General features: G+C 39.8%; 1 protein-coding gene across 4 annotated transcripts in view; it reads left to right on the forward strand.

Annotated features, from left to right (window-relative positions):
• The window catches only part of Vwc2l (von Willebrand factor C domain containing 2 like), a 188,517-nt gene extending 164,577 nt beyond the window's left edge, over window positions 1–23,940 (forward strand). For 2 of the 4 annotated variants that reach the window (XR_015628857.1, XR_015628856.1), the window contains one exon: window positions 20,691–22,050. Coding sequence is in view for 2 of the 4 variants with exons in the window: in NM_001413944.1 (NP_001400873.1) it covers window positions 20,691–20,839 (149 nt within the window). In the remaining 2 variants the exon portion in view is untranslated. 4 annotated transcript variants of the gene reach the window in all.
• Window positions 23,941–24,619: the final 679 nt, after the last annotated feature.

Consider the following 24,619-nt stretch of genomic DNA (forward strand, 5'->3'; position numbering starts at 1 on the left):
TGATCTTAGAGCGTAAGCCATTGGTGTTTTCTTCAGGAAATTTTCCCCAGTGCCCATGTGATTGATACTCTTTCCCACTTTATCATCTATTAGTTTGAGTGTATGTGGTTTGATGTGGAGGTCCTTGATCCACTTGGACTTAAACTTTGTACCGGGCAATAAGAATGGTTGGATTTGGGGTTGGGGATTTAGCTCAGTGGTAGAGCACTTGCCTAGGAAGCGCAAGGCCCTGGGTTCGGTCCCCAGCTCCGAAAAAAAGAACCAAAAAAAATGGTTGGATTTGGATTCTTCTACATGCTGACCTCCAGTTGAACCAGCACCATTTGTTGAAAATGCTATCTTTTTTCCATTGAATGATTTTAGCTCTTTTGTCAAAGATCAAGTGACCATAGGTGTGTGGGTTCATTTCTGAGTGTTCAATTCTATTCCACTGATCTACTTGCCTGTCTCTGTACCAATACCATACAGTTTTTATCACTATTGCTCTGTAACACAGCTTGAAGTCATGGATGGTGATTCCCCCACAAGTTCTTTTGTTGATGAGGATAGTTTTCCCTATCCCGGGATTTTGTTATTCAAAATGGATTTGTAAATTTCTCTTTCTAACTCTATAAAGAAGTGAGTTGGAATTTTGATGGAGAGTGCATTGAATCTTTAGATTGCTTTTGGCAAAATGGTCATTTCTTACTATATTAATCCTGCCAATCCATGAGCATGGGAGGTCTTTCGATCTTCTGAGATCTTCTTCAATTTCTTTCTTCAGAGACTTGAAGTTCTAGTTATAAAGATCTTTCCCAGAATCAGAGAAAGGACTGGAAGAGCTTGAAGGGGCTCGAGACCCCATATGAACAACAATGCTAACCAACCAGAGCTTCCAGGGACTAAGCCACTACCCAAAGACTGACCCTGGACTCCAACCTCATAGGTAGCAATGAATAGCCTAGTAAGAGCACCAGAGGAAGGGGAAGCCCTTGATCCTGCCAAGACTGAACACCTAGTGAATGTGATTTTTGGGGGGAGGATGGTAATGGGGGGAGGATGGGGAGGGGAAGCCCATATAGAAGGGGAGAGGGAGGGGCTAGGGGAATGTTGGCCTGGAAACTGAGAAGGGGAATAACAATCGAAATGTAAATAAGAAATACTCAATTTAATAAAGATAAAAAATAAATTAAATTTAAAAAAAGACCTTTCACTTCCTTGTTTAGAGTCACACCAAGGTATTTAATATTACTTGTGATTATTGTGAAGGGTATCATTTCTCTAATTTCTTTCTCAGCCTGTTTATCCTTTGAGTAGAGGAAGTCTACTGATTTGTATGAATTAATTTTATATCCAGACACTTTGCTTAAGTTGTTTCTCAGGCTTAGTAGTTCTCTGGTGGAACTTTCGGGTCACTTAAGTATACTATCATATCATCTGCAAATAGTTACATTTTGACTTCTTCCTTTCCAGTTTGTATCCCTTGACCTCCTTTCATTGTCTGATTGCTCTGGCTAGGACTTCGAGTACTATATTGAATAAGTAGGGAGACAGTGGGCAAATTTGTCTAGTCCCTAATTTTATTGGAATTGCTTCAAGTTTCTCTCCATTTAGTTTAATGTTAGTTACTGGTTTCCTGTATATTGTTTTTACTATGTTTAGGTATGGACCTTCAATTCCTGATATTTCTAGGACTTTTGAAGTATGAAAGGGTGTTGAATTTTGTCAAATGCTTTCTCAGCACCTGATGAAATGATCATGTGTTTTTTTTTCTTTGAGTTTATTTATATAGTGGATTAGTTTGATGGATTTCCATATACTGAACCATCCCTTCATCCCTGGGATGAAGCCTATTTGATCAAGATGGATGATCATTTTGATGTGTTCTTGGAGTCAGTTTGCAAGAATTTTATTGACTATTTTTGTGTCAATATTCATAAGGGAAATTGGCCTGAAGTTCTCTTTCTTTATTGGGTCTTTGTGTGGTTTAGGTATAAGAGTAATTGTGGTTTTATAGAAGGAATTGGGAAGTGTTCCATCTCTTTCATTTTGTGCAGTAGTTTGGAAAGTATTGGTATGAGGTCTTCTATGAATGTCTGATAAAATTCTGCACTAAACTCATCTGGTCTTGGGTTCTTTTGGGTTAGGAGACTTTTAATAACTGCTTCTATTTCTTTAGGGGTTATGGGGTTGTTTAGATGATTTATCTAATCCTGATTTAATTTTGGTACATGGTATTTGTCTATAAAATTTTCCATTTCCTCCAGATTTTCCAGTTTTGTTGAATATAGGCTTTTATAGTAAGATCTGATGATTTTTTGAATTTCCTCAGATTCTGTTTTTATGTCTCCCTTTTCATATCTGATTTTGTTAATTTGGATACATTCTCTATGCCTTCTGGTTAGTCTGGCTAAGGGTTTATCTATCTTGTTGATTTTTCTCAAAGAACCAGCTCCTAGTTTTGTTGATTCTTTGTGTAGTCCTTTTTGTCTCTACTTGGATGATTTCAGCCCTGAGTTTGTAGATGCAAGCATCACCAACAGAATACAAGATACAGAAGAGAGAATCTCAGGGGCAGAAGATACCATAGAAAACATTGACATAACCATCAAAGATAATGTAGAAGGCAAAAAGCTCCTAGCACAAAACATACAGGAAATCCAGGACACAATGAGAAGATCAAACCTAAGGATAATAGGTATAGAAGAGAGTGAAGACTCCCAAATTAAAGGACCAGTAAATATCTTTAAAAAATTATAGAAGAAAACTTCCCTAACCTAAAGAAAGAGATGCCCATAAACATACAAGAAGCCTACACAACTCCAAATACGTTGGACCAGAATAGAAATTCCTCCCATCACATAATAGTCAAAACACCAAATGCACAAAACAAAGAAAGAATTTTAAAAGCAGTATGGGAAAAAGGTCAAGTAACATATAAAATAAGACCTATCAGAATTATATCAGACTTCTCACCAGAGGGTATGAAAGTCAGAAGACCCTGGGCAGATGTCATACAGACACGAAGAGAATACAAATGCCAGCCCATGCTATGATATCCAGCAAAACTCTCAATTAACATAGATGGAGAAATCAAGATATCCCATAACAAAACAAAATTTACACAATATCTTTCTACAAATCTAGCCCTACAAAGGATAATAGATGGAAAACTCCAACACAAGGAGGGAAACTACAACCTAGATAAAGCAAGAAATTAATCTCCTTACAACAAAACCAAAAGAAGAGAGACACACAAACGTAATTCCACCTCTAAATACAAAAATAACAGGAAACAACAATCACTATTCCTTAATATTTCTTAGCATCAATGGGCTCAATTCCTCAGACTAACAGACTGGATATGTAAAGAGACGCAACATTTTACTGTATTCAGGAAACACACCTCAGAGACAAAGACAGACACTACCTGAGACTAAAAGTCTGGAAAACAACTTTCCAAGCAAATGGTCCAAAGAAACAAGCTGGATTAGCCATTCTAATATCAAATAAAAATAACTTTCAACAAAAAGTTATCAAAAAAGATAAGGAAGGACACTTCATATTCATCAAAGGAAAAATCCACCAAGATGTACTCTCAATCCTAAATATCTATGCTCAAAATGCAAGGGCACCTACATTCATAAAAGAAACCTTACTAAAGCTCAAAGCACACATTGCACATCACTCAATAATAGTAGTAGATTTCAACACCCCACTCTCATCAATGGACAGATCATGGAAACAGAAATTAAACAGAGACATAGAGAAACTAACAGAAGTTATGAGCCAAATGGACTTAACAGATACTTATAGAACATTACATCCTAAAACAAAAGAATATACCTTCTTCTTAGCACATCACAGTACCTTCTCCAAAATTGACCGTAATTGGTCATAAAACAGGCTTCAATAGATATAAGAAGACTGACATAATCCCATGCATCCTATCAGATCTGATAAGGACTTAGACCATGGACTAAGGCCGGTCTTCAATAACAACCAAAACAACAGATAGCCTACATATACATGAAAGTTGAACAACGCTCTACTCAATGGTAACTTGGTCAAGGAAGAAATACAGAAAGAAATTAAAGACTTTTTAGAATTTAATGAAAATGAAGATACAACATACCCAAACTTATGTGACACAATGAAAGCAGTGCTAAGAGGAAAAATCAGGTCTGAGTGCTTTCCAAAAAGAAACAGGAGAGAGCATTAGCAGCTTGACAGCACACCTAAAAGCTCTAGAACAAAAAGAAGCAAATACATGCAAAAGGAGTAGAAGGTAGGAAATAATCAAACTCAGAGCCTTTGACCCTTTTTTAAGCTATAAAATAACAAAACTTCTCACTATATACAGATTTATATGGAACATCTATTTCTGCTTATTCTTTTTAATTGGTTTGCAATCCCATTTTTAACCTTTAATGTGAACTTTTTTCCAACACACCCATCCCCTTTCTTTACAACAAAAATCACTGACCATTAGCTGTCTCAGTAATTCACTGCAAGTCATTTTCCTAAAAAGTCATGATTCAATCAGCAAAGGGCTCACAGCAGCGTCTATCCCCTGTGCCCTCTCTGGGAGAGCCATTATTCATGTATTTTCTTCACTTGTCTTTCTCTGATTAACAGTAAACAAACGTGGGAGAAATCCACAGAGATTTCATTGTAGTATGCCTACTTGGTCTGGAAACAAATATTAATCCACATATGTGCAAGAAATGCCTTTGTTTATTCTTTGAAATAACAATAAAAAATTAGAGCAGAAGTTAAAGGACCTGAACTTGATAACGTAAAAAAAGTTATTCCGTTTGCAGTTCAGGTGATAGCAATAAACAGAATGATAAGTAGCAATAACCATTCGGATTCATTATGTGATGGGTATAGCCATGGTGGTGCCTTATGAATGACAATTTATTTGTCTCCTCAACACCTTGATGAAATAGGTTCTCTTATTTTATTACAATTCTCTTCATGGCTAAGGGCACTTAGTTCATAGAACCAGCCAATGCCCAAGGAAGACTGAAATGGGAGTTGTCTAGCTCCAGGGTCTTAATTCTCTGCTTTATCTGTCTCTTTGAACTTCGGCATCCTTACATATGAATTGGATGGGACCATGTGAACCCTAACTAGCCTTAGGATAGCAGAGAGAAGCGTGATGAGGACTTAAAAGTCATTCACAGTTCTATTGAAGTGGGACACTCATGTTTGGCAAATTTGAAAATTGGACTAAGTAGATGGTGAGACTGGTAAGCTAGACAGCTAATGTGGAACCTGAAAATTATCCCATGCTCAGAGCTAGACAATTAGCCTGGGCAGAAAACAAGCAGCCACCTTTTTCTTGCTGTGTATCATGACCATATTCTTCCTCTCTGGGCTCTGTCCCCTGCATTTTACTTAATTGGAACATCAACCTATAAATCTTAAAGACTAGAGGCCAGAAAACTCTCTGGCGTCCTCAGACTGAAATCTGTGTGGGAGTTTGGCAATATTGAATTTTCAAATAAAATGATTAACAGTCACCTTCAGGGCAGCCTCTGAGAAAATAATCCTTCCTGAATCTTGCCTCCTTAATCTGAGGAAGCTTTTTGTTTTCAAGTTTAATAAAAAGGGTTTGGAAGTAAAGCAGGAACGGCTGGCTGCAGGCAGAGGGAGAGAACCAGCCCTCTCTCTACTCCAAGTGGAATGTCATCGCTGCTCTCTGTGTACACCTAAGAAGGCCTTGGGGACACGTCACTAGGAAGGGCGAAGGCATTTCAACCCATTTTAACTGTGTTCGTCTCTAATTGCTGTGTTTATTAGTGACAATTTTTTCCAAGATTCTAATAATTGAAAATAGACCCACCTGATCAGAAAGCCTATTTGCTTTTCCAGAGCACAATAAGTTCCAACAGATTTGGTGAAGCAGAGAATTAAAATCAGAAGGAAGGACATAATCCAATCCAATTCAATTGCAAACGGAAGCCTACAAGCCTACTATTCACAGAAACAATGATTTAGATGATTTGCCAAATAAATATAGGATGTTTATGGCTTTGCACAATAGGAATTGGCCTCATTTATGCCAGCAGGAAGATCATTTACAACTAATTTCTAAAAGACACCAAGTGCCAATGTTGAACTTTCAAATCAAGGCTAGAGATTGAAATAATCTAAAGAGGACAATTAAACAGCACAAAGTTGTTTTCAGAGAGAATTTTTAAGGAAGCCATACTACTTTATAAGCACAAAGCACAGATAAAGAGAGCAGAGCCAGCCTAGCTTTCTGCAAAGTGTCTGAGTTGATAAGTAATAAAATTATCTGGAATGCTACCTGTCATCCCGGTGGTCCTCTGTGTTCATCATTGGAGACATGTTGCCTTTGTGGTCACAAAGCACAAGGATGTGTACTTCCCAGGACCAAATTCCATTCCTGAAAAGCTGTTCTGTAAAGCTCTGTGCAGAGCCATTTCCCTTCCTCACACGTGAATTTTATTGATAGAATTCCTCCTCTTCCCCTTCTCCTACTCTCCCATTCACCCTTTGCCTCGCCACACGCACACCAGGAACTTAAGCATCCAAGTTGTTTGCCTCTACTGCAGCCTGATCATCCCAGGGGCTGACAAAAATTTAGAAGAAATGAACAATATCTCTTCTTTTCAGGATGATTGCCTTCTGGGATGGTGCATAAAGAAACTGAGATGTATCCCAAATCTCAGTTTCTCATTGGCTGTGAGACTTTGAGAGACTTACTCAATATGTTTGTGTTTTTTTGTCTCACAAGAAAAGTAAGGAAAACATTCTCACTGGAAGAGAAAATAGATGATGCATGAAGAGCTCTTAAGTATTTTAAAGTCAAGGCCAACCTGAGCCCTGTATGTATGATCTTGTCTCAAAGAAAAATAGGAAGGAAAGGAAAGGGAAGGGAAGGGAAGGGAAGGGAAGGGAAGGGAAGGAAAGGAAAGGAAAGGAAAGGAAAGGAAAGGAAAGGAAAGGAAAGGAGGGGGAAGACAATGGGAGCAGAGTTCACTGAGTTGAGAAGTATCCAATGGTCCTGGATTTTACCTGAGCATTTTACAAGAGAAAATGGTAGCATCTTAACTGGCATTTTTTCCCTTTTATTGTTTTTTTTAAATTTACATTTCAAATGTTATTCCCTTTCCCAGTTTCCTGTCCATAAGCCCCCTATCCCATCACCCTCCCCTTCTTCTATAAGGGTGTTCCCCTCCCCATCACCCCCCTTTCTGCCTCCCCAACATTCCTCTACACTGGGGGGGGTCCAATCTTGATAGGACCAAGGTCTTCTTCCATTGGTGACCAACAAGGTCATCCTCTGCTACATATGCAGCTGGAGCCATGGGTAAGTCCATGTATAGTCTTTGGGTAGTGATTTAGTCCCTGGGAGCTCTAGTTGGTTGGCACTGTTGTTCTTACGGGGTTGCAAGCCCCTTCAGCTCTTTCAATACTTTCTCTAATTCCTCCAACAGGAACCCCATCCTCAGTTCAATGGTGTGCTGCTAGCATTTGCCTCTGTATTTGACATGCTCTGGCTGTGCCTCTCAGGAGACTATATCTGACTCCTGTCATTAGCTAGTATTTTAATGTCTCAGAACAAAGAAGAGAAGCATAAAATCATGGCTAACACTGAGAGTGAAGAAAAGCATTCTGTAACTCCTCCATTGGAGTCTAGGTGCTCAGTTCAATGGTTAGCTGCAAGCATCCTCATCTGTATCATTAAGGCACTGGCAGAGCCTCTCAGGACACATCCGTATCAGGATCCTGTCAACAAGCACTTCTTGGCATCAGCAATAGTGACTGGGTTTGGTGGCTGCATACGGAATGGATCCCCAGGTAGGGCAGTCTCTGGATGGCCTTTCCTTCAGTCTCTGCTCCACTCTTTGTCCCTGTATTTCCTCCTGTGAGTATTTTGTTCCACCTTTTAAGAAGGAGTAAAGCATCTGCAAATTGGTCTTCCTTCTTCTTGAGCTTCATATGGTCTGTGAATTGTTTCTTGGGTATTCTGAACTTTTGGGCTAATATCCACTTATCAGTGAGTGCATATCATGTGTGCTCTTTTGTAATTGGGTTACCTCACTCAGGACATTTTCAAGTTCCATCAATTTGCCTATGGATTTCATGAAGTCATTGGTTTTGGTAGCTGAGTAGGACTCCATTGTGTAAATATACCACATTTTCTGTATACACTCCTCTGTTGAGGGCCATCTGGGTTGTTTCAAGCTTCTAGCTATTATAACTAAGGGTGCTATGAACACAATGGAGCATGTGTCCTTCTTATATGTTGGAGTATCTTTTGGATATATGCCAAGGAGTGGTATAGCTGGGTCCTCACGTAGTACTATGTCCAATTTTCTGAGGCATCTCCAGACTGAGTTCCAGAGTGGTTGTACCAGTTTGCAATCCCACCAACAATGGAGGAGTGTTCCTCTTTCTCCACATCCTTACCAGTATCTGCTTTCACCTGAGTTTTTGATCTTAGCCATTCTGACTGGTATAAGGTGAAATCTCAAGGTTGTTTTGATTTGCATTTCCCTGATGATTAAAGATGTTGAACATTTCTTTAGGTGCTTCTTAACCATTTGATATTCCTCAGCTGAGAATTCTTTGTTTAGCTCTGTACCCCATTTTAATAGGATTATTTGATTTTCTGGAGTCTAATTTCTTGAGTTCTCTGTATATATTGGATATTATCATTTCATTGATAAAGATCTTTTCCCAATCTGTTGGTGGCCATTTTGTCCTATTGACAGTGTCCTTTGCCTCACAGAAGCTTTGCAATTGTATGAGGTTCCATATGTTGATTCTTGATTTTAGAGCATAAACCACTGGTGTTCTGTTCAGGAAAATTTCCCCCGTGCCTATGTGTTTGAGGCTCTTCCCCATATACTCTTCTATTAGTATTAGTGTATCAGGTTTTATGTGGAAGTCTTTGTTTCACTTGGACTTGAGCTTTGTACAAGGAGATAAGAAAGGATCAATTTCCATTCTACATGCTGACCTCCAGTTGAACCAGCACCAATTTTTGAAAATGCTGGGGGTTTTTCCCCATTTGACATCCTTAGCTCTTTTGTCAAAGATCAAGTGTCCGTAGGTGTGTGGGTTCATCTCTGGGTCTTAAATTCTACTCCATTGATCTATCTGCCTGTCTCTGTATCAATACCATGCAGTTTTTATCACTATTGCTCTGTAATACAGCTTGAGGTCAGGGATAGTGATTCCCCCAGAAGTTCTTTTATTGTTGCAAATCGTTTTTGATATCCTGGGTACTTTATTATTCCAAATGGATTAGCAAATTGCTCTAACTCTATGAAGAATGGAGTTGGAATTTTGATGGGGATTGCATTGAATCTGTAGATTGCTTTTGGCAAGAAGGTCATTTTTACTATAGTAATCCACCAATCCATGAACATGTGAGATCTTTCCATTTTCTGAGATCTTCAATTTCTTTCTTCAGAGACTTGAAGTTCTTGCCATACAGATCTCTTATTGGCCTGGTTAGACTCATACCAAGGTATTTTATGTTATTTGTGACTATTGTGATGGATATCATTTCCCTATTTTTTTTCTTTTTTCTTTTTTTCGGAGCTGGGGACCGAACCCAGCGCCTTGTGCTTGCTAGGCAAGCGCTCTACCACTGAGCTAAATCCCCAACCCCTTCCCTATTTTTTTTCTCAGCCTCTTTATCCTTTGAGTAGAGAAGGCTACTGATTTGTTTGAGTTAATTTTTTATCCAGCCGCTTTGCTGAAGTTGTTTATCAAGTTTAGTAGTTTTCTGGTGGAATTTTTGAGATTACTTAAGTATACTATCATAACATATTTAAGTAGTAATATTTTGACTGCTTCCTTTCCAATTTGTATTCCTTTGACCTCCTCTGTTGTTGAGGTATAGGACTTCGAGTACTCTATTGAGTAGGGAGGGAGAGAGTGGGCAGCCTTGTCCAGTCCCTGATTTTAGTGGGATTGCTTCAAGTTTCTCTCCATTTCATTTGATGTTGGCTACTGGTTTGCTGTATACAGCTTTTACTATGTTTAGAAATGGGCCTTGAATTCTGATCTTTCTAAGACTTTTATCATGAAGGGGTGTTGAATTTTGTCAAATGTTTTCTCAGCAAGGAGAGGACTAAAGTAGCTGAAGTGGTTTGCAACCCCATAGGAAGAACAACAATATTAACCAACCAGACCCCCCCTCCAGACTAAACCACCAACCAATGAGTACACATAGAGAGACTCATGGCTCCAGCTCCATAGGTAGCAGAGGATGGCATTGTCTGGCATCAATAGGAGAGGCTAGAGGAAGAACCTGCCAGGTTCCATAGGCCAGGACCATGGAAACAAAGATTGGAGGGCTCCATAGAAAAGGGGCAATTATGCAAGTAACATTATATAGACTCAGTAAATTATATTTAAGAATCTATATATTTATGTACGTAACAATACAGACTGTAAACTGAGGCCATGAATTTGAAAGAGAACAAGGAAGAGTACATGGGAGGATTTGGAGGAAGGAAAGAGAAAAGGGATGATGTAAGTTATAATCTCAAAATTAAAATAATTTATTTTAAAAAGGGAGAAAAAAGAAAGGCATTCTGAAGTTCATCCTCATTGACACCCTACATTCAGCTTAGCATCAGAACTGAACTGTCTCCTCGGCATAATTGGGGAAATCACTTATATATGAGGAAACATTTCTATCCTGCAGAAAAGGTGCCAAGGCCAGAGAGTCTTACTCCAACACTCCTTAGAGCAGGGACTAGAGCACTTGATAGGGTCTTGCAGCTAGCTACATCTACTGCAGATTTCAGATGAAAAGCTAATATAGAAACATAGCCCATCCTGGCAGCACTGGTAGGACAGGAAGTTGTGTGAATTATTCTAGAAACCATTCCCAGAATCCTAAACTGGCTAAACTGATGGGATCACCTGCTCATCCTGTGTCCAAGGTGAATCTTCACTGCTCCTTGTCTGTGGCTTTTGATCCTTGCTTCAACTGTCTGACCTTTAGCTTTGTGCTTTGGCTACTGTGGATATTTTTTGGATATAAATGCCTCCAAGAAGAGCATTTTCCTCTTAAATCATCCAGGACTAGTTTTGTTGATACCTAATTGATTCCTCCTATGCGTTCTGCAACACGAAAGCTCAGTTACCTTGCACGCAGTTCTGGGATCCAACACAACTGCTCTTCTTTTTTTTTTTTTTTTTATTAACTTGAGTATTTCTTATATACATTTCGACTGTTATTCCCTTTCCCGGTATCCGGGCAAACATCCCCCTACCCCCTCCCCTTCCTTATGGGTGTTCCCCTCCCAACCCTCCCCCCATTGCCGCCCTCCCCCCACCAGTCTAGTTCACTGGGGGTTCAGTCTTAGCAGGACCCAGGGCTTCCCCTTCCACTGGTGCTCTTACTAGGATACTCATTGCTACCTATGAGGTCAGAGTCCAGGGTCAGTCCATGTATAGTCTTTAGGTAGTGGCTTAGTCCCTGGAAGCTCTGGTTGCTTGGGGTTGTTGTACATATGGGGTCTCGAGTCCCTTCAAGCTCTTCCAGTTCTTTCTCTGATTCCTTCAACGGGGGTTCTATTCTCAGTTCAGTGGTATGCTGCTGGTATTTGCCTCTGTATTTGCTGTATTCTGGCTGTGTCTCTCAGGAGCGATATACATCCGGCTCCTGTCGGTCTGCACTTCTTTGCTTCATCCATCTTGTCTAATTGGGTGGCTGTATATGTATGGGCCACATGTGGGGCAGGCTCTGAATGGGTGTTCCTTCAGTCTCTGTTTTAATCTTTGCCTCTCTCTTCCCTGCCAAGGGTATTCTTGTTCCCCTTTCAAAGACGGAGTGAAGCATTCACGTTTTGATCATCCGTCTTGAGTTTCATTTGTTCTAGGCATCTAGGGTAATTCAAGCATTTGGGCTAATAGCCACTTATCAATGAGTGCATACCATGTATGTCTTTCTGTGATTGGGTTAGCTCACTCAGGATGATGTTTTCCAGTTCCAACCATTTGCCTATGAATTTCATAAAGTCGTTGTTTTTGATAGCTGAGTAATATTCCATTGTGTAGATGTACCACATTTTCTGTATCCATTCCTCTGTTGAAGGGCATCTATCTGGGTTCTTTCCAGCTTCTGGCTATTATAAATAAGGCTGCGATGAACATAGTGGAGCACGTGTCTCTTTTATATGTTGAGGCATCTTTTGGGTATATGCCCAAGAGAGGTATAGCTGGATCCTCAGGCAGTTCAATGTCCAATTTTCTGAGGATTCTCCAGACTGATTTCCAGAATGGTTTTACCAGTCTGCAATCCCACCAACAATGGAGGAGTGTTCCTCTTTCTCCACATCCTCGCCAGCATCTGCTGTCACCTGAGTTTTTGATCTTAGCCATTCTCACTGGTGTGAGGTGAAATCTCAGGGTTGTTTTGATTTGTATTTCCCTTATGACTAAAGATGTTGAACATTTCTTTAGGTGTTTCTCAGCCATTCGGCATTCCTCAGCTGTGAATTCTTTGTTTAGATCTGAGCCCCATTTTTTAATAGGGTTATTTGTTTCCCTGCGGTCTAACTTCTTGAGTTCTTTGTATATTTTGGATATAAGGCCTCTATCTGTTGTAGGATTGGTAAAGATCTTTTCCCAATCTGTTGGTTGCCGTTTTGTCCTAACCACAGTGTCCTTTGCCTTACAGAAGATTTACAGTTTTATGAGATCCCATTTGTCGATTCTTGATCTTAGAGCGTAAGCCATTGGTGTTTTGTTCAGGAAATTTTTTCCAGTGCCCATGTGTTCCAGATGCTTCCCTAGTTTTTCTTCTATTAGTTTGAGTGTGTCTGGTTTGATGTGGAGGTCCTTGATCCACTTGGACTTAAGCTTTGTACAGGGTGATAAGCATGGATCGATCTGCATTCTTCTACATGTTGACCTCCAGTTGAACCAGCACCATTTGCTGAAAATGCTATCTTTTTTCCATTTGATGGTTTTGGCTCCTTTGTCAAAAATCAAGTGACCATAGGTATGTGGGTTCATTTCTGGGTCTTCAATTCTATTCCATTGGTCTATCTGTCTGTCTCTGTACCAATACCATGCAATTTTTATCACTATTGCTCTGTAATACTGCTTGAGTTCAGGGATAGTGATTCCCCCTGAAGTCCTTTTATTGTTGAGGATAGCTTTAGCTGTCCTGGGTTTTTTGTTATTCCAGATGAATTTGCAAATTGTTCTGTCTAACTCTTTGAAGAAATGGATTGGTATTTTGATGGGGATTGCATTGAATCTGTAGATCGCTTTTGGTAAAATGGCCATTTTTACTATATTAATCCTGCCAATCCATGAGCATGGGAGATCTTTCCATCTTCTGAGGTCTTCTTCAATTTCCTTCTTCAGTGTCTTGAAGTTCTTATTGTACAGATCTTTTACTTGCTTGGTTAAAGTTACACCGAGGTACTTTATATTATTTGGGTCTATTATGAAGGGTGTCGTTTCCCTAATTTCTTTCTCGGCTTGTTTCTCTTTTGTATAGAGGAAGGCAACTGATTTATTTGAGTTAATTTTATACCCAGCCACTTTGCTGAAGTTGTTTATCAGCTTTAGTAGTTCTCTGGTGGAACTTTTGGGATCACTTAAATATACTATCATATCATCTGCAAATAGTGATATTTTGACTTCTTCTTTTCCGATCTGTATCCCCTTGACCTCCTTTTGTTGTCTGATTGCTCTGGCTAGAACTTCAAGAACTATATTGAATAAGTAGGGAGAGAGTGGGCAGCCTTGTCTAGTCCCTGATTTTAGTGGGATTGCTTCAAGTTTCTCTCCATTTAGTTTAATGTTAGCAACTGGTTTGCTGTATATGGCTTTTACTATGTTCAGGTATGGGCCTTGAATTCCTATTCTTTCCAGGACTTTTATCATGAAGGGGTGTTGAATTTTGTCAAATGCTTTCTCAGCGTCTAATGAAATGATCATGTGGTTTTGTTCTTTCAGTTTGTTTATATAATGGATCACGTTGATAGTTTTCCGTATATTAAACCATCCCTGCATGCCTGGGATGAAGCCTACTTGGTCATGGTGGATGATTGTTTTGATGTGCTCTTGGATTCGGTTTGCCAGAATTTTGTTGAGTATTTTTGCGTCGATATTCATAAGGGAAATTGGTCTGAAGTTCTCTTTCTTTGTTGTGTCTTTGTGTGGTTTAGGTATAAGAGTAATTGTGGCTTCGTAGAAGGTATTCGGTAGGGCTCCATCTGTTTCAATTTTGTGGAATAGTTTGGATAATATTGGTATGAGGTCTTCTATGAAGGTTTGATAGAATTCTGCACTAAACCCGTCTGGACCTGGGCTCTTTTTGGTTGGGAGACCTTTAATGACTCCTTCTATTTCCTTAGGAGTTATGGGGTTGTTTAACTGGTTTATCTGTTCCTGATTTAACTTCGGTACCTGGTATCTGTCTAGGAAATTGTCCATTTCCTGCAGATTTTCAAGTTTTGTTGAATATAGGTTTTTATAGTAAGATCTGATGATTTTTTGAATTTCCTCTGAATCTGTAGTTATGTCTCCCTTTTCATTTCTGATTTTGTTAATTTGGACGCACTCTCTGTGTCCTCTCCTTAGTCTGGCTAAGGGTTTATCTATCTTGTTGATTTTCTCAAAGAACCAACTTTTGGTTCTGTTGATTCTTTCTATGGTCCTTTTTGTTTCTACTTGGTTGATTTCAGCTCTGAGTTTGATTATTTCCTGCCTTCTACTCCTCCTGGGTGTATTTGCTTCTTTTTGTTCTAGAGCTTTTAGGTGTGCTGTCAAGCTGCTGACATATGCTCTTTCCTGTTTCTTTCTGCAGGCACTCAGCGCTATGAGTTTTCCTCTTAGCACAGCTTTCATTGTGTCCCATAAGTTTGGGTATGTTGTACCTTCTTTTTCATTAAATTCTAAAAAGTTTTTAATTTCTTTCTTTATTTCTTCCTTGACCAGGTTATCATTGAGTAGAGCATTGTTCAATTCACAACTGCTCTTCTAAAACCTACTTCTGCTCTCTGGCCCTCCTTTCAGAAATCACACCATCTCTGCAGGGGGTGTGGGCGGTGTCTTTCCCCTTAGAATTTTCTGTGAGCAATAATCTGATCAATTAATTCAAGCCCATGTGCTAACTGCTGAAACTAATGTAAATGTTAAACTGGCATTTTTGCAACATCAGAGGAAGCCCTGCATTTGCCAAGATTCGTCCTCTCTAGTCCACCCACAAGTGTCTGTAGACAAGTCCTGTAGTGACACTAGTGAAATTCACATCATAAGTGTCTTCATCTCAAGGTAACACACACACACACACACACACACTTATGCACATGCACATGTACATGCACACACACACGGAGGTTGGAGCAGAGTAGAGGTATAGAATCTTTAATAGGGTAAATAGCCCAGAATCTTGAGCCCTGACCTAGAAACATGCTCTATATGTCTAGCAACTAGCTGAGGAATGGAGAGTGGAGAAGGTGGGAATGAAACCCTGACTTGTGACATTTTCTGATCTGACTTGGGTTGTGTAAACACATTTACCGTGACCAGTTTCAAGGCACCAAAATCATGTTAATAAGATCATAAAAGTCTTGGCTATTTCACAACTTCTTGGACTCCAGTATCTGATCGCTTCCTAATCAGTTCCTCACTAACGTATATGTGTCACTGGACCCCACTGGTCTTTTCTTCTTCCCTTAGGGGCACCACTCCACCCCTACTTTATCAGCACAAACTCTTCCACTGGACTGAGTCAGGATCTTTCTTACAACTCACAGCTGCCTATGCTTTTGTCAGAGCACTTACCACATTAAATATTTGCCCCTTAATAACATTGTGTGATGTTTATCATTGGAAGCAAACTTAGCTATGCATTGATGTATGATCAGACCAGGTCTCAACTCCTTTTTATCCCCATTGTTCCTATGCAGTCTTTTATAAGGGGGATTTCATGAAATTATCAAAGAACTCTAGTGTCTGAGTAAATCCTCTTGGTTCCTATAACCACAAATATGACAGAAATCCTTCTATGTTTGGCTGATTTTGTTAAAATCATGTATTACTATAGCTAAAAGAAAGTATTCCAAGTGCTTTTGCTCTGATCACAAGATATTCTATACATGTGTCTAGTGACACCTTGGAGAGGCTGGGATGAGAGGCTGGGAGGAAGTGTTGTCCAAAAGATAAATTGCTTGGCTTGCCTCAGTCATACCTCCAGAGAGTTTCAGTTTCACACTTTTCTCTTCTTTATAGGACTTCTCTGGAACGATTTTGACTGTGAGAAAATTAAGCTGGTTTTTGTTTTATAGATATGCAAAATAAACGCTCAAAGAGTTGTCGAATAGTAGAGAATGTTCTTCTGTCTCATGGGGAAAATGTCTCCTTTCCCCTTCTTTCCTCCTACCTCCTAGTCTCAGCAAAGAATCCAATTTCCAATTCTACCACATTCTCAAAACCCTAAATCCTTTCTGAGTGTGTATCATGTGGTTCTCCCATTTGTGTTTGGATAACAAAATGTTTTCCAAAGACCACATGCATTATAATCACAGAACCACAATTTGAGCCCCTCCTAATCCTAATCATAATCATAATTTTCTTTGTCTTTCCTTCCACTGTGCAAGTGACACCAGTGGAAACTTCAATGCTACCTTGAGGAAAGCCCCGTGGCCCACATATCTTCTCCCAGAAGACTTTCTCTAGTCTTTAAACAAATTATACTTGCTAGAAACTATTTGAATGTACAACATAAAACCAGTAAATAGACAATGATCTGAAGAAAAACAATCTTGTTTCTTTCTGTCCATTTCCTACCTCCATATGCATCTACAATGACTGAGCAGGCTAGATTTCTACATTTTGATTAGAAGCTCCAAGTCTAGGAAAAAACAAACAAACTAACCCTGACAATCCACTTCTAGAATACAACTTGTTTTTATGAGCAACTGGAAACCTCTTATAGGCCATAGAGATTTTAATTTATATTTCAGTGATACCACATTCTGGGCATGTAACCTCTGGCTAGTCATTTTCTCTCTCTGAGGCTCAATGTTATGTGAGAAAGAGCATGGGCCTTCTCTAGATTATTGTAAAAACAGTATGAGAAACATTCCAGCATAGAGTAAGAGCTGAACAACTGATCACCTATGTTTCCATCTGTAAGTGAATATTTCTATACTATAGTTCTAGCAGTGGTAATCAGATAAAGGCTTATCTCTAGGTTCAGGAACAATTTTGACAACTGCCACACACAATATCAGTTCTTTGAAGAGAGACAGAGAGAGAGAGAGAGAGAGAGAGAGAGAGAGAGAGAGAGAGAGAGAGAGGAGAGAGAGAGATCAATTCACTGAAGATCAGTGTATCTTCTCAATCTATGAAGTTAGATTGTAGAATGAGTGGTCAGGCCACCTTTCCTCTCTTTAAGCTACCAGTCCCTAAGAGTCATTGGGCTGTTTCTCTATCTTCTCCTGCATAAAATGATTCCAACCCCTCACCCTTCCCTCAGAGGTCCTTTCTGCCAACCTTCAGTTTAATCATTTTCATTCGTTCCCTCTGGAGTTTCTCCAAGTCCTATACATTCAAATGTGTTGCTTTGTCGTCCAACTTGGTCTTCTGAGCAATTTATCCCGCCATCTAGACAAAGTAAAAATGAGAGCAATCTCCAAGTAGGGGGACAGCAGGTAGAGGCAAAAGATTACCTATGTAAGGAACTCATGGGGAACAGTCACATGCTCAAAGAAAATTAGCACTTACTGCTACCAGTATTGGGGACAGGGCTAAAACTGGAACATTTTTTAAATAGTGCCAACCATTCTGCTGCTGACAATTATCTAAATTGCTTTTAAGCATATGACTTTTAACAGCAAACTTGAGACTTGTTATGGTCACATTTGAGATTCCCAGAACAAGACCAATAAAATCTCTGTAGTACAAAAGTTAAGGAGATCAAACAAGAAAGCTGGATTCTGCAAAAATGCCTCTGGCCATTAGGTAGACAGTTGAATGCTCACTACATCATTCACAGGCAATGGTTTTGGCCAGTCTTGGCACATGTAAAAAATCCTTCATTTGTGTTCAATCCATCAGGATAATTAATATTTCTTGGGCTGAAAGTGCAGCAAATTCTAAGTGACTCTTAAGAAAAGATGGATAGAGGTTAATCAAATGCATGCCAATCACAGCATGCCCCTGACAGAGTCAACAAGAAAACAGAGCAATACAAGAAAACAGCAAATACAAAACAGAGCTCTAGCAAAATATCCCTTCCAGACATACACAGTGATTTGCAAGAAGTCTCTTCTCATATATTCTACCTAACTTCTGGTATTGTATCAGTGAGTGTTTCCAACATTCTGGGAGACAGCAGCCTATCTGGGTGCACGTATGTGTGCACACTCGCTCATGCGCACACATGCACGGACGTGCACATCAAGAGAGAGAGAGAGAGAGAGAGAGAGAGAGAGAGAGAGACAGAAACAGGAACAGGAACAGAGACAGAGAGATTTTTTTCTTCCATCCCATTTTCACATCCTTTAAAGAATCTGTGAGAATTCCTACTAGTTAATAGTCTGCCTGTTGAGTGCATATCTTTGCTTTTAAAGATGATTAAATTGTTTTCTTCCCCTTCTGAGACAGTTAAAATATATGCTTAGAAAGAATATCTTGATTGGGCACAGGGAGAAGCATCAGTCTTCTGGACTGACTTCAGACAGACAGTGTTGGTCAGATCTAGTACTGTTTCTGAAGCTACAAGGGTCCTTACAAGAAACTGGTTAGGCTGGCAGGTGTCTGTCAGAAAACAGGCCTAAGCAACAGGCATGAGAGAGCATCATCTACACTGTGGGACACCCTTTGATCCAAGTTCTCCAAAGAACCCTCAGTTCTGGGTTCAGAAGAAACTCATGTTTTGTGTTGAGCCCCTAGAACTATAATCACATGGGTAGTCCAGTCCACTAACTAATTCCTTAAACCCTCTGATATATATATATATATATATATGTGTGTGTATATATATATATTCAATACTATGATTGTGAAATAATCAGAAGTTGAAGATGGTCAAGAACTTATCACAGAATCAGAAAAAGAAGTAGCCTTCTGGGTAAAGGCAGAAAATCATACAATACTTAATTATCACCAGACTTCACCTGATCCGTCCATCACTCTGCTCTTCACAGTTTGCCTCCATCATTAGGCACGTAGTCTAGATGCTTGTAGCAGATTGAAGGAAAGGCACGTGAGCACAAATACTCTTGGTGTAGTGTACACAGTGAGAAGCTCTAAAAGGAAGATTGTTACAGGCATAGTATGCTAGTTGTTTGGTGACAAATATGCATCATACCTTGTAGCTATAATTTTTGCAAAAGTAAGCCTACACTAATGAACAGCACTACAAATAGCCTCTGATTTCATTTGCTTGGCAGTAGAGAAAGTCTTATACATTTTGAGTAACTGTTGAGATAGTAAAAGCAGGGCATTGACAATAACATGTCACCAGACTGCCACTGGGTTAGTAACTGTGGCCAGTAGCCAAAACTGATGGCATAACAAATCCTCACTGGACACAACCCAGCACTCCCTTCTTTACCCAAATGGGCTCTTTAGAGACTCAACAACAAATAACTCCTAAAATCCAATAATTCGTACCATTCCTCTGCAGTCCACCATGCCTTGGGAAGAGATTTCTAATACTATTTCAACCTGGGAAATAACCATGTGGATTATCAGCATCCTTATATGAGGAAAACAAAAACAAAGCGAGAAACTAAATAACTCAAAAAACAAAGGATGGAGGGACAAGAGACAAGAACTAGAGAGAGAGAAAGAGAGAGAGAGAGAGAGAGGTTGGTTCACTAGAAAGACAGACAGACAGACAGACAGACAGACAGACAGACAGACAGACAGACACAAACACATTCATCCACATAGAGTGAGCAGGGGTCATCTACTGTAAAGCTTGAGAGCCTGATAAGGTAAAATAAAATTCTTGCTGAAATTCAAAAGCCAACCATTTGGGTCTTTCCTTTAAAAAAAGAAAAGAAAAGAAGATAGCCAACAGATTAAAGGAACTCCATTTATAAAAATCAAATGAACCTCTAACAAAGCTTGTTTGGAGACATGAATAAATCATCCACCCATGAATTATTCATTGTTATCAAGAAACAAGCTGGGGATTCCTGGAACCCAGCAGGATCTGGGGAGTGAGCAAGTTCATTGCTATATCCTTCCACATGAAGGGAGAGAAACCACCATGGGTACACATGACAATGTGAGGCCAAGCCGGTTCATGGAGCACCTCACCACCTTTATACCCAGAGGACAAAGCAAATAAAGTTTAACCCATAATGTACTTGATAAGGAGACAATAAGCAGTCTCTCTATATCTCTGTGTGTGTGTGTGTGTGTGTGTGTTCCTTTCTCCCTCTCTCCTCTTTTCCTCCCCCCGTCTCTCCCTGTTTCTCTGTCTCTGTCTTTCTCTCCCCTTTCTCAGAGTGAAATACATAGAAAATATAAGCTCTGTGCGAAAGATCATGGGATTGAAAGCTTGACTCTGAAGAGGTTGACTAGAAGCTCCTTGATGACAAGCTGTTGGCACAGCCTGACCTTCTCATTCATGATTTACAATGGACTTGTTCTTGGGAAGCAGTAAGAAAGGGTAGAGGGGAGACTCCCAGATTTAATGCACTAACTAATACATATGTGTGTTCCAGGTCCAAACTGCTTTGCAGGAACTACAATAATTCCAGCTGGCATTGAAGTTAAAGTGGACGACTGTAACATCTGTCACTGTCACAACGGGGATTGGTGGAAACCCGCTCAGTGTTCAAAGCGCGAATGCCAAGGCAAGCAGACTGTCTAGGGCAAATTCCCGACCGGTGACAAGTGCTAAGAGGGGATGCTATGGCTTCTACACTGCACACATATCGCACTCAACAGAATAAGCAAGCAAACCCCTGCCAGCTACAACACGGTCACCAGCAAAATCTTCTGGGGTTGACAAAAGTGAATATTTTACGAAGAGGAAATCTCTCTCTCTTTATCTTGCTATATAAAATACACATAGCATATAGCTATCTAAAGCACTTTTATAATTGTCAATGCTTGATGGTGACTAGACAACCAAGATTTCTTGGACAAGAAAGAAAGAACACAGCCTTGGACAGGCTCATTCCCAGGTGATGCCTCTGACCTGCCAGCTCACGTCCCTTGATTGACTCCATCTTTACTCCGGTGTGCACCCTACATTTTTCTCTTGTATGTTTTCTACCTTTGGAATCTAAAGGGGTTAGATTGGACTACACGGTAAAGTTTTGTGTTTTCATGAGAATTGTTTGATAAAGAAACTTTGTGGGGGAAGTCTCCTTCCAGAGGGGAAAGATTGAAGAGTGTACAAGCCTTGACTCTCTTGGGGGTAGTTATGTTTGTAGGCTAAGAAACAGAGAGGTAAACTGGGTCCTCTGCAGATCAGGCGAGAAACAGGTATACATTGGGGCTCACTGTTGATTCTTACAGACCACACATTTCACACATAAAATTTTGAAACTGCCTATCAGAACCAAGTAGGCGAGCGAGAACACCATGACTGAAGAACCCACAGAAACGGGTTTTCAAAAGTGTAGCATTTAATCACTGGACTTCTTCATGATGCCAGCTTTGAGCTTGGTTTATAATTAAACACACAGCAAAGCCCACCTTGTCATCGGGCGATATAAATACCAGAACCAGGGTGAGTAGCCCCACTGTGAATCAATCTTTCTAAACATTTCTGACTTTCAAGTTCCAATTGGCTGAAAGCCAGTCCTATACACAGCAGTTTTTATGGTTCAGGACTGTGTTTGCCACGTTCCAGTAACAACCACTCAGCCCTAAATCTAAAATCCAGATTCAGGACACTCTTTCCACCTTAAGTGCTGATGTAAATTAAAGATTAGGGTAGAGTGAGTCTTGCACAATACAATTTCATTAGTTTAACATTTTTTAATGTATATAATAGGTACTAAGCGATTAAAGAGAACCTTTGAAGAGTCTCAAGGTTGCCCTGGTAATGCTGCTAGTCTAATAATGGAAATTAATAATAATAAAAATAATAATAAAAGAAATACACAGGGTATCTGATGCCACCTCCAGTATAAAATTCACAGCTCTGAGACCACATGGTCTAGTCACTTATCCCACTATCTGTCCTAAAAACCTTGGTGCAGATCTAATAGGGTCCTTAGGAAACTTCAAAGTATTCTTCATCTCCAGTTGTCTTTCTTTTTCTTGTTTTCTGCTTCCACCCCTAATCTGCGTTTCATGTGGCTTCTGTGAAGGACCACGTTACATGGACGGATATGCTAAGCGACATTCTTGGATTTCTTCCACTAGGTATCAGGAGCACCTACCTAGTTATATCAACCAAATGTCCCCAGACTTAGCCAAAAGTCCTTGAGGGGTGTGGGTAGGGAACAAAGTGTTACCTGGTTGGGAAGCTGTGTCATCCAGCTATATCATGTCTGTCATATAACAAGCTGGGAAGACTGCACACACATGACTTTGTTGAGCCCCTGAGCCCTTTGGATCATGCACAAACAGTAACCCCAAGGGTCACTCTCCTCCCTGTTAAGTGATGTTTCTAACACCCACTCTTCGGACACCAGTTTCTTTAGTCTCATAAATTAGTTTTCTCATTTAAAATTGTCAGCCTCTCCTCCCTGGAAGCACTGCCTGTCATCAAGAAAGAGTTGTCATTTCCAAAATTAATGTGCTGACGAGCCAGACCTGACACTTTTACACACACTGTGCTTGTGTTATGATACAAATAACCATCCTGGTGCCATCCGAGGAAGAACATCCAGCCGCCTTCCCTTAGAACACCAATTTGCTGAGAGGTTGGTGCCTTTCAGTTGCCACTATGGATACATCATAGAGACAGCCATGAATCATTCATGAGCAATTCTGCATGATTTATGCCTACACTCAAAAGCAAAGGCACTCCATACTTCCCCCCATGTCTAGACAGAGTTGTACTGTACGGCTTTCTTTGCTCTAAGGTTGCCTAACACCAGTTCCAAAAACCCACATTCTTGGAAAGACATAACAATCATTATCATTATTACAATAAATGACAGGAATAAGGTCAAAAACTGAGAAAAATATACTGCTAATAGAGAGACCCATGTAGCCTAGACCCTTATCTACTATTAAGGAGTTACTATGTTCTTAGGAACAGAATGGGCAACCTGGAAGCCAAGGTACAGAAATTTTGTATCTGAGCCCACTGACATTCCCAGCACGGACTGGGTAGGCTAGAGTGTAACTCGCTCAACATTCTTCAGAGAGCTTTGGGCTGGCAGCAGATCAATAGTGGCCTCTATGACAAACTTGAGCAGGAGATTTTTATCACTGTTTATGTCGGGTTTGGGCTTGGTTTCTTTTGTCTGATTGCTTTGTTCTTCTGACTGTGCTCGGCTTCACTACAGTATGTCCCTTAACGCTCCCAAGCACCAATGTTTTCCCACCTTAAGCGAGAGACAGAGCTATACTGTGGCAGGATTTCTCATAAATGGATAAACATTCAACAACTTCCTACTACCAGGTCACGGAGAAATTCTTTCCAAGATCAGAACATCAGAGTTCTTCTGGTCTAACCATTTTGTTATTTTTTTTAAGGTTTTGATTACAGCCACACGGTCGCCTCTGTGTTACTATTTCTCTTCTGCCTTTGGCTCTAGACTTTAAATTCAGCTATGTTTAAATAAGGGGTCAGTATCTGGTTTGTCAGCTGATGCCTGTTAAACTGATTCAGTTCCTAAAACCTTTGAAAAATGGTGTGCCTGAAAACTAGTGAGAGAGAGGGGGGGAAAAAACAAACCACTAAATACTAAACTGTAAAAAAGGGATTCTAGCAACAATATTTGATGTGTAAAAGAATATATTATTAAAAAATTATTTTGTTAAATATAAAGTGTGTTAACCAGTGAACATTGTTTGTGGTATATTTTCCTTCCCAAGTTTCTCCTTTCTCTACACCTTAGTCAATGACGAGCTCTTGGGAGCATCTGTCCTCTGACAGCACATGTGTCGTTACAGCTGTAACCAATTAGAATTAAGTTTTGTCTTTGGTATTTGCCTGTTTGCATTTTTCATTTTTCAGAGTATGAGGCTGATTTGGGGGCGGGGTGGATCATACAACGAGGCTCAAATAAACTGCAAGTGTGAGTGTTTTAAATGGTAGGGACAAACACCTTCTTTTCCTCCAGGCTTACTCAGTGCTAGAGTGTTTCATTGTTCAGGATGCCAAATGCAATGTTAGCCTTGGAGACCCCAGCCTCATGGTCAGTCCTCAAAACATACCTATGATGAAGAAATCTGCCTGTGTTTTACTAGAGAGAACACTAAAATGTAAGGCTGATGCTTTACCTGACATCATGAGATGGAAAGTGGCCATGCAGAAATTTATTATAAAAATTTTCAAGTAGTCAATAAAACAGCACGAGAGTCCTTTATGTCCTCATCGTCCCAATTCACTAGTCACTAAGATTCTGCAGACTAGCTAACTTACTAATTTCTATCCATGATATCAAGCATATATTCCTTCATCTCTGAAATAATATAATCATGTCTTTTAAAGGTGGTATTTTCTTACAAAATGTATCGT

The sequence above is a fragment of the Rattus norvegicus genome, chromosome 9 (assembly GCF_021556685.1).
Source record: "Rattus norvegicus strain SHRSP/BbbUtx chromosome 9, alternate assembly SHRSP_T2T, whole genome shotgun sequence".
NCBI classification, from domain to species: domain Eukaryota; kingdom Metazoa; phylum Chordata; class Mammalia; order Rodentia; family Muridae; genus Rattus; species Rattus norvegicus.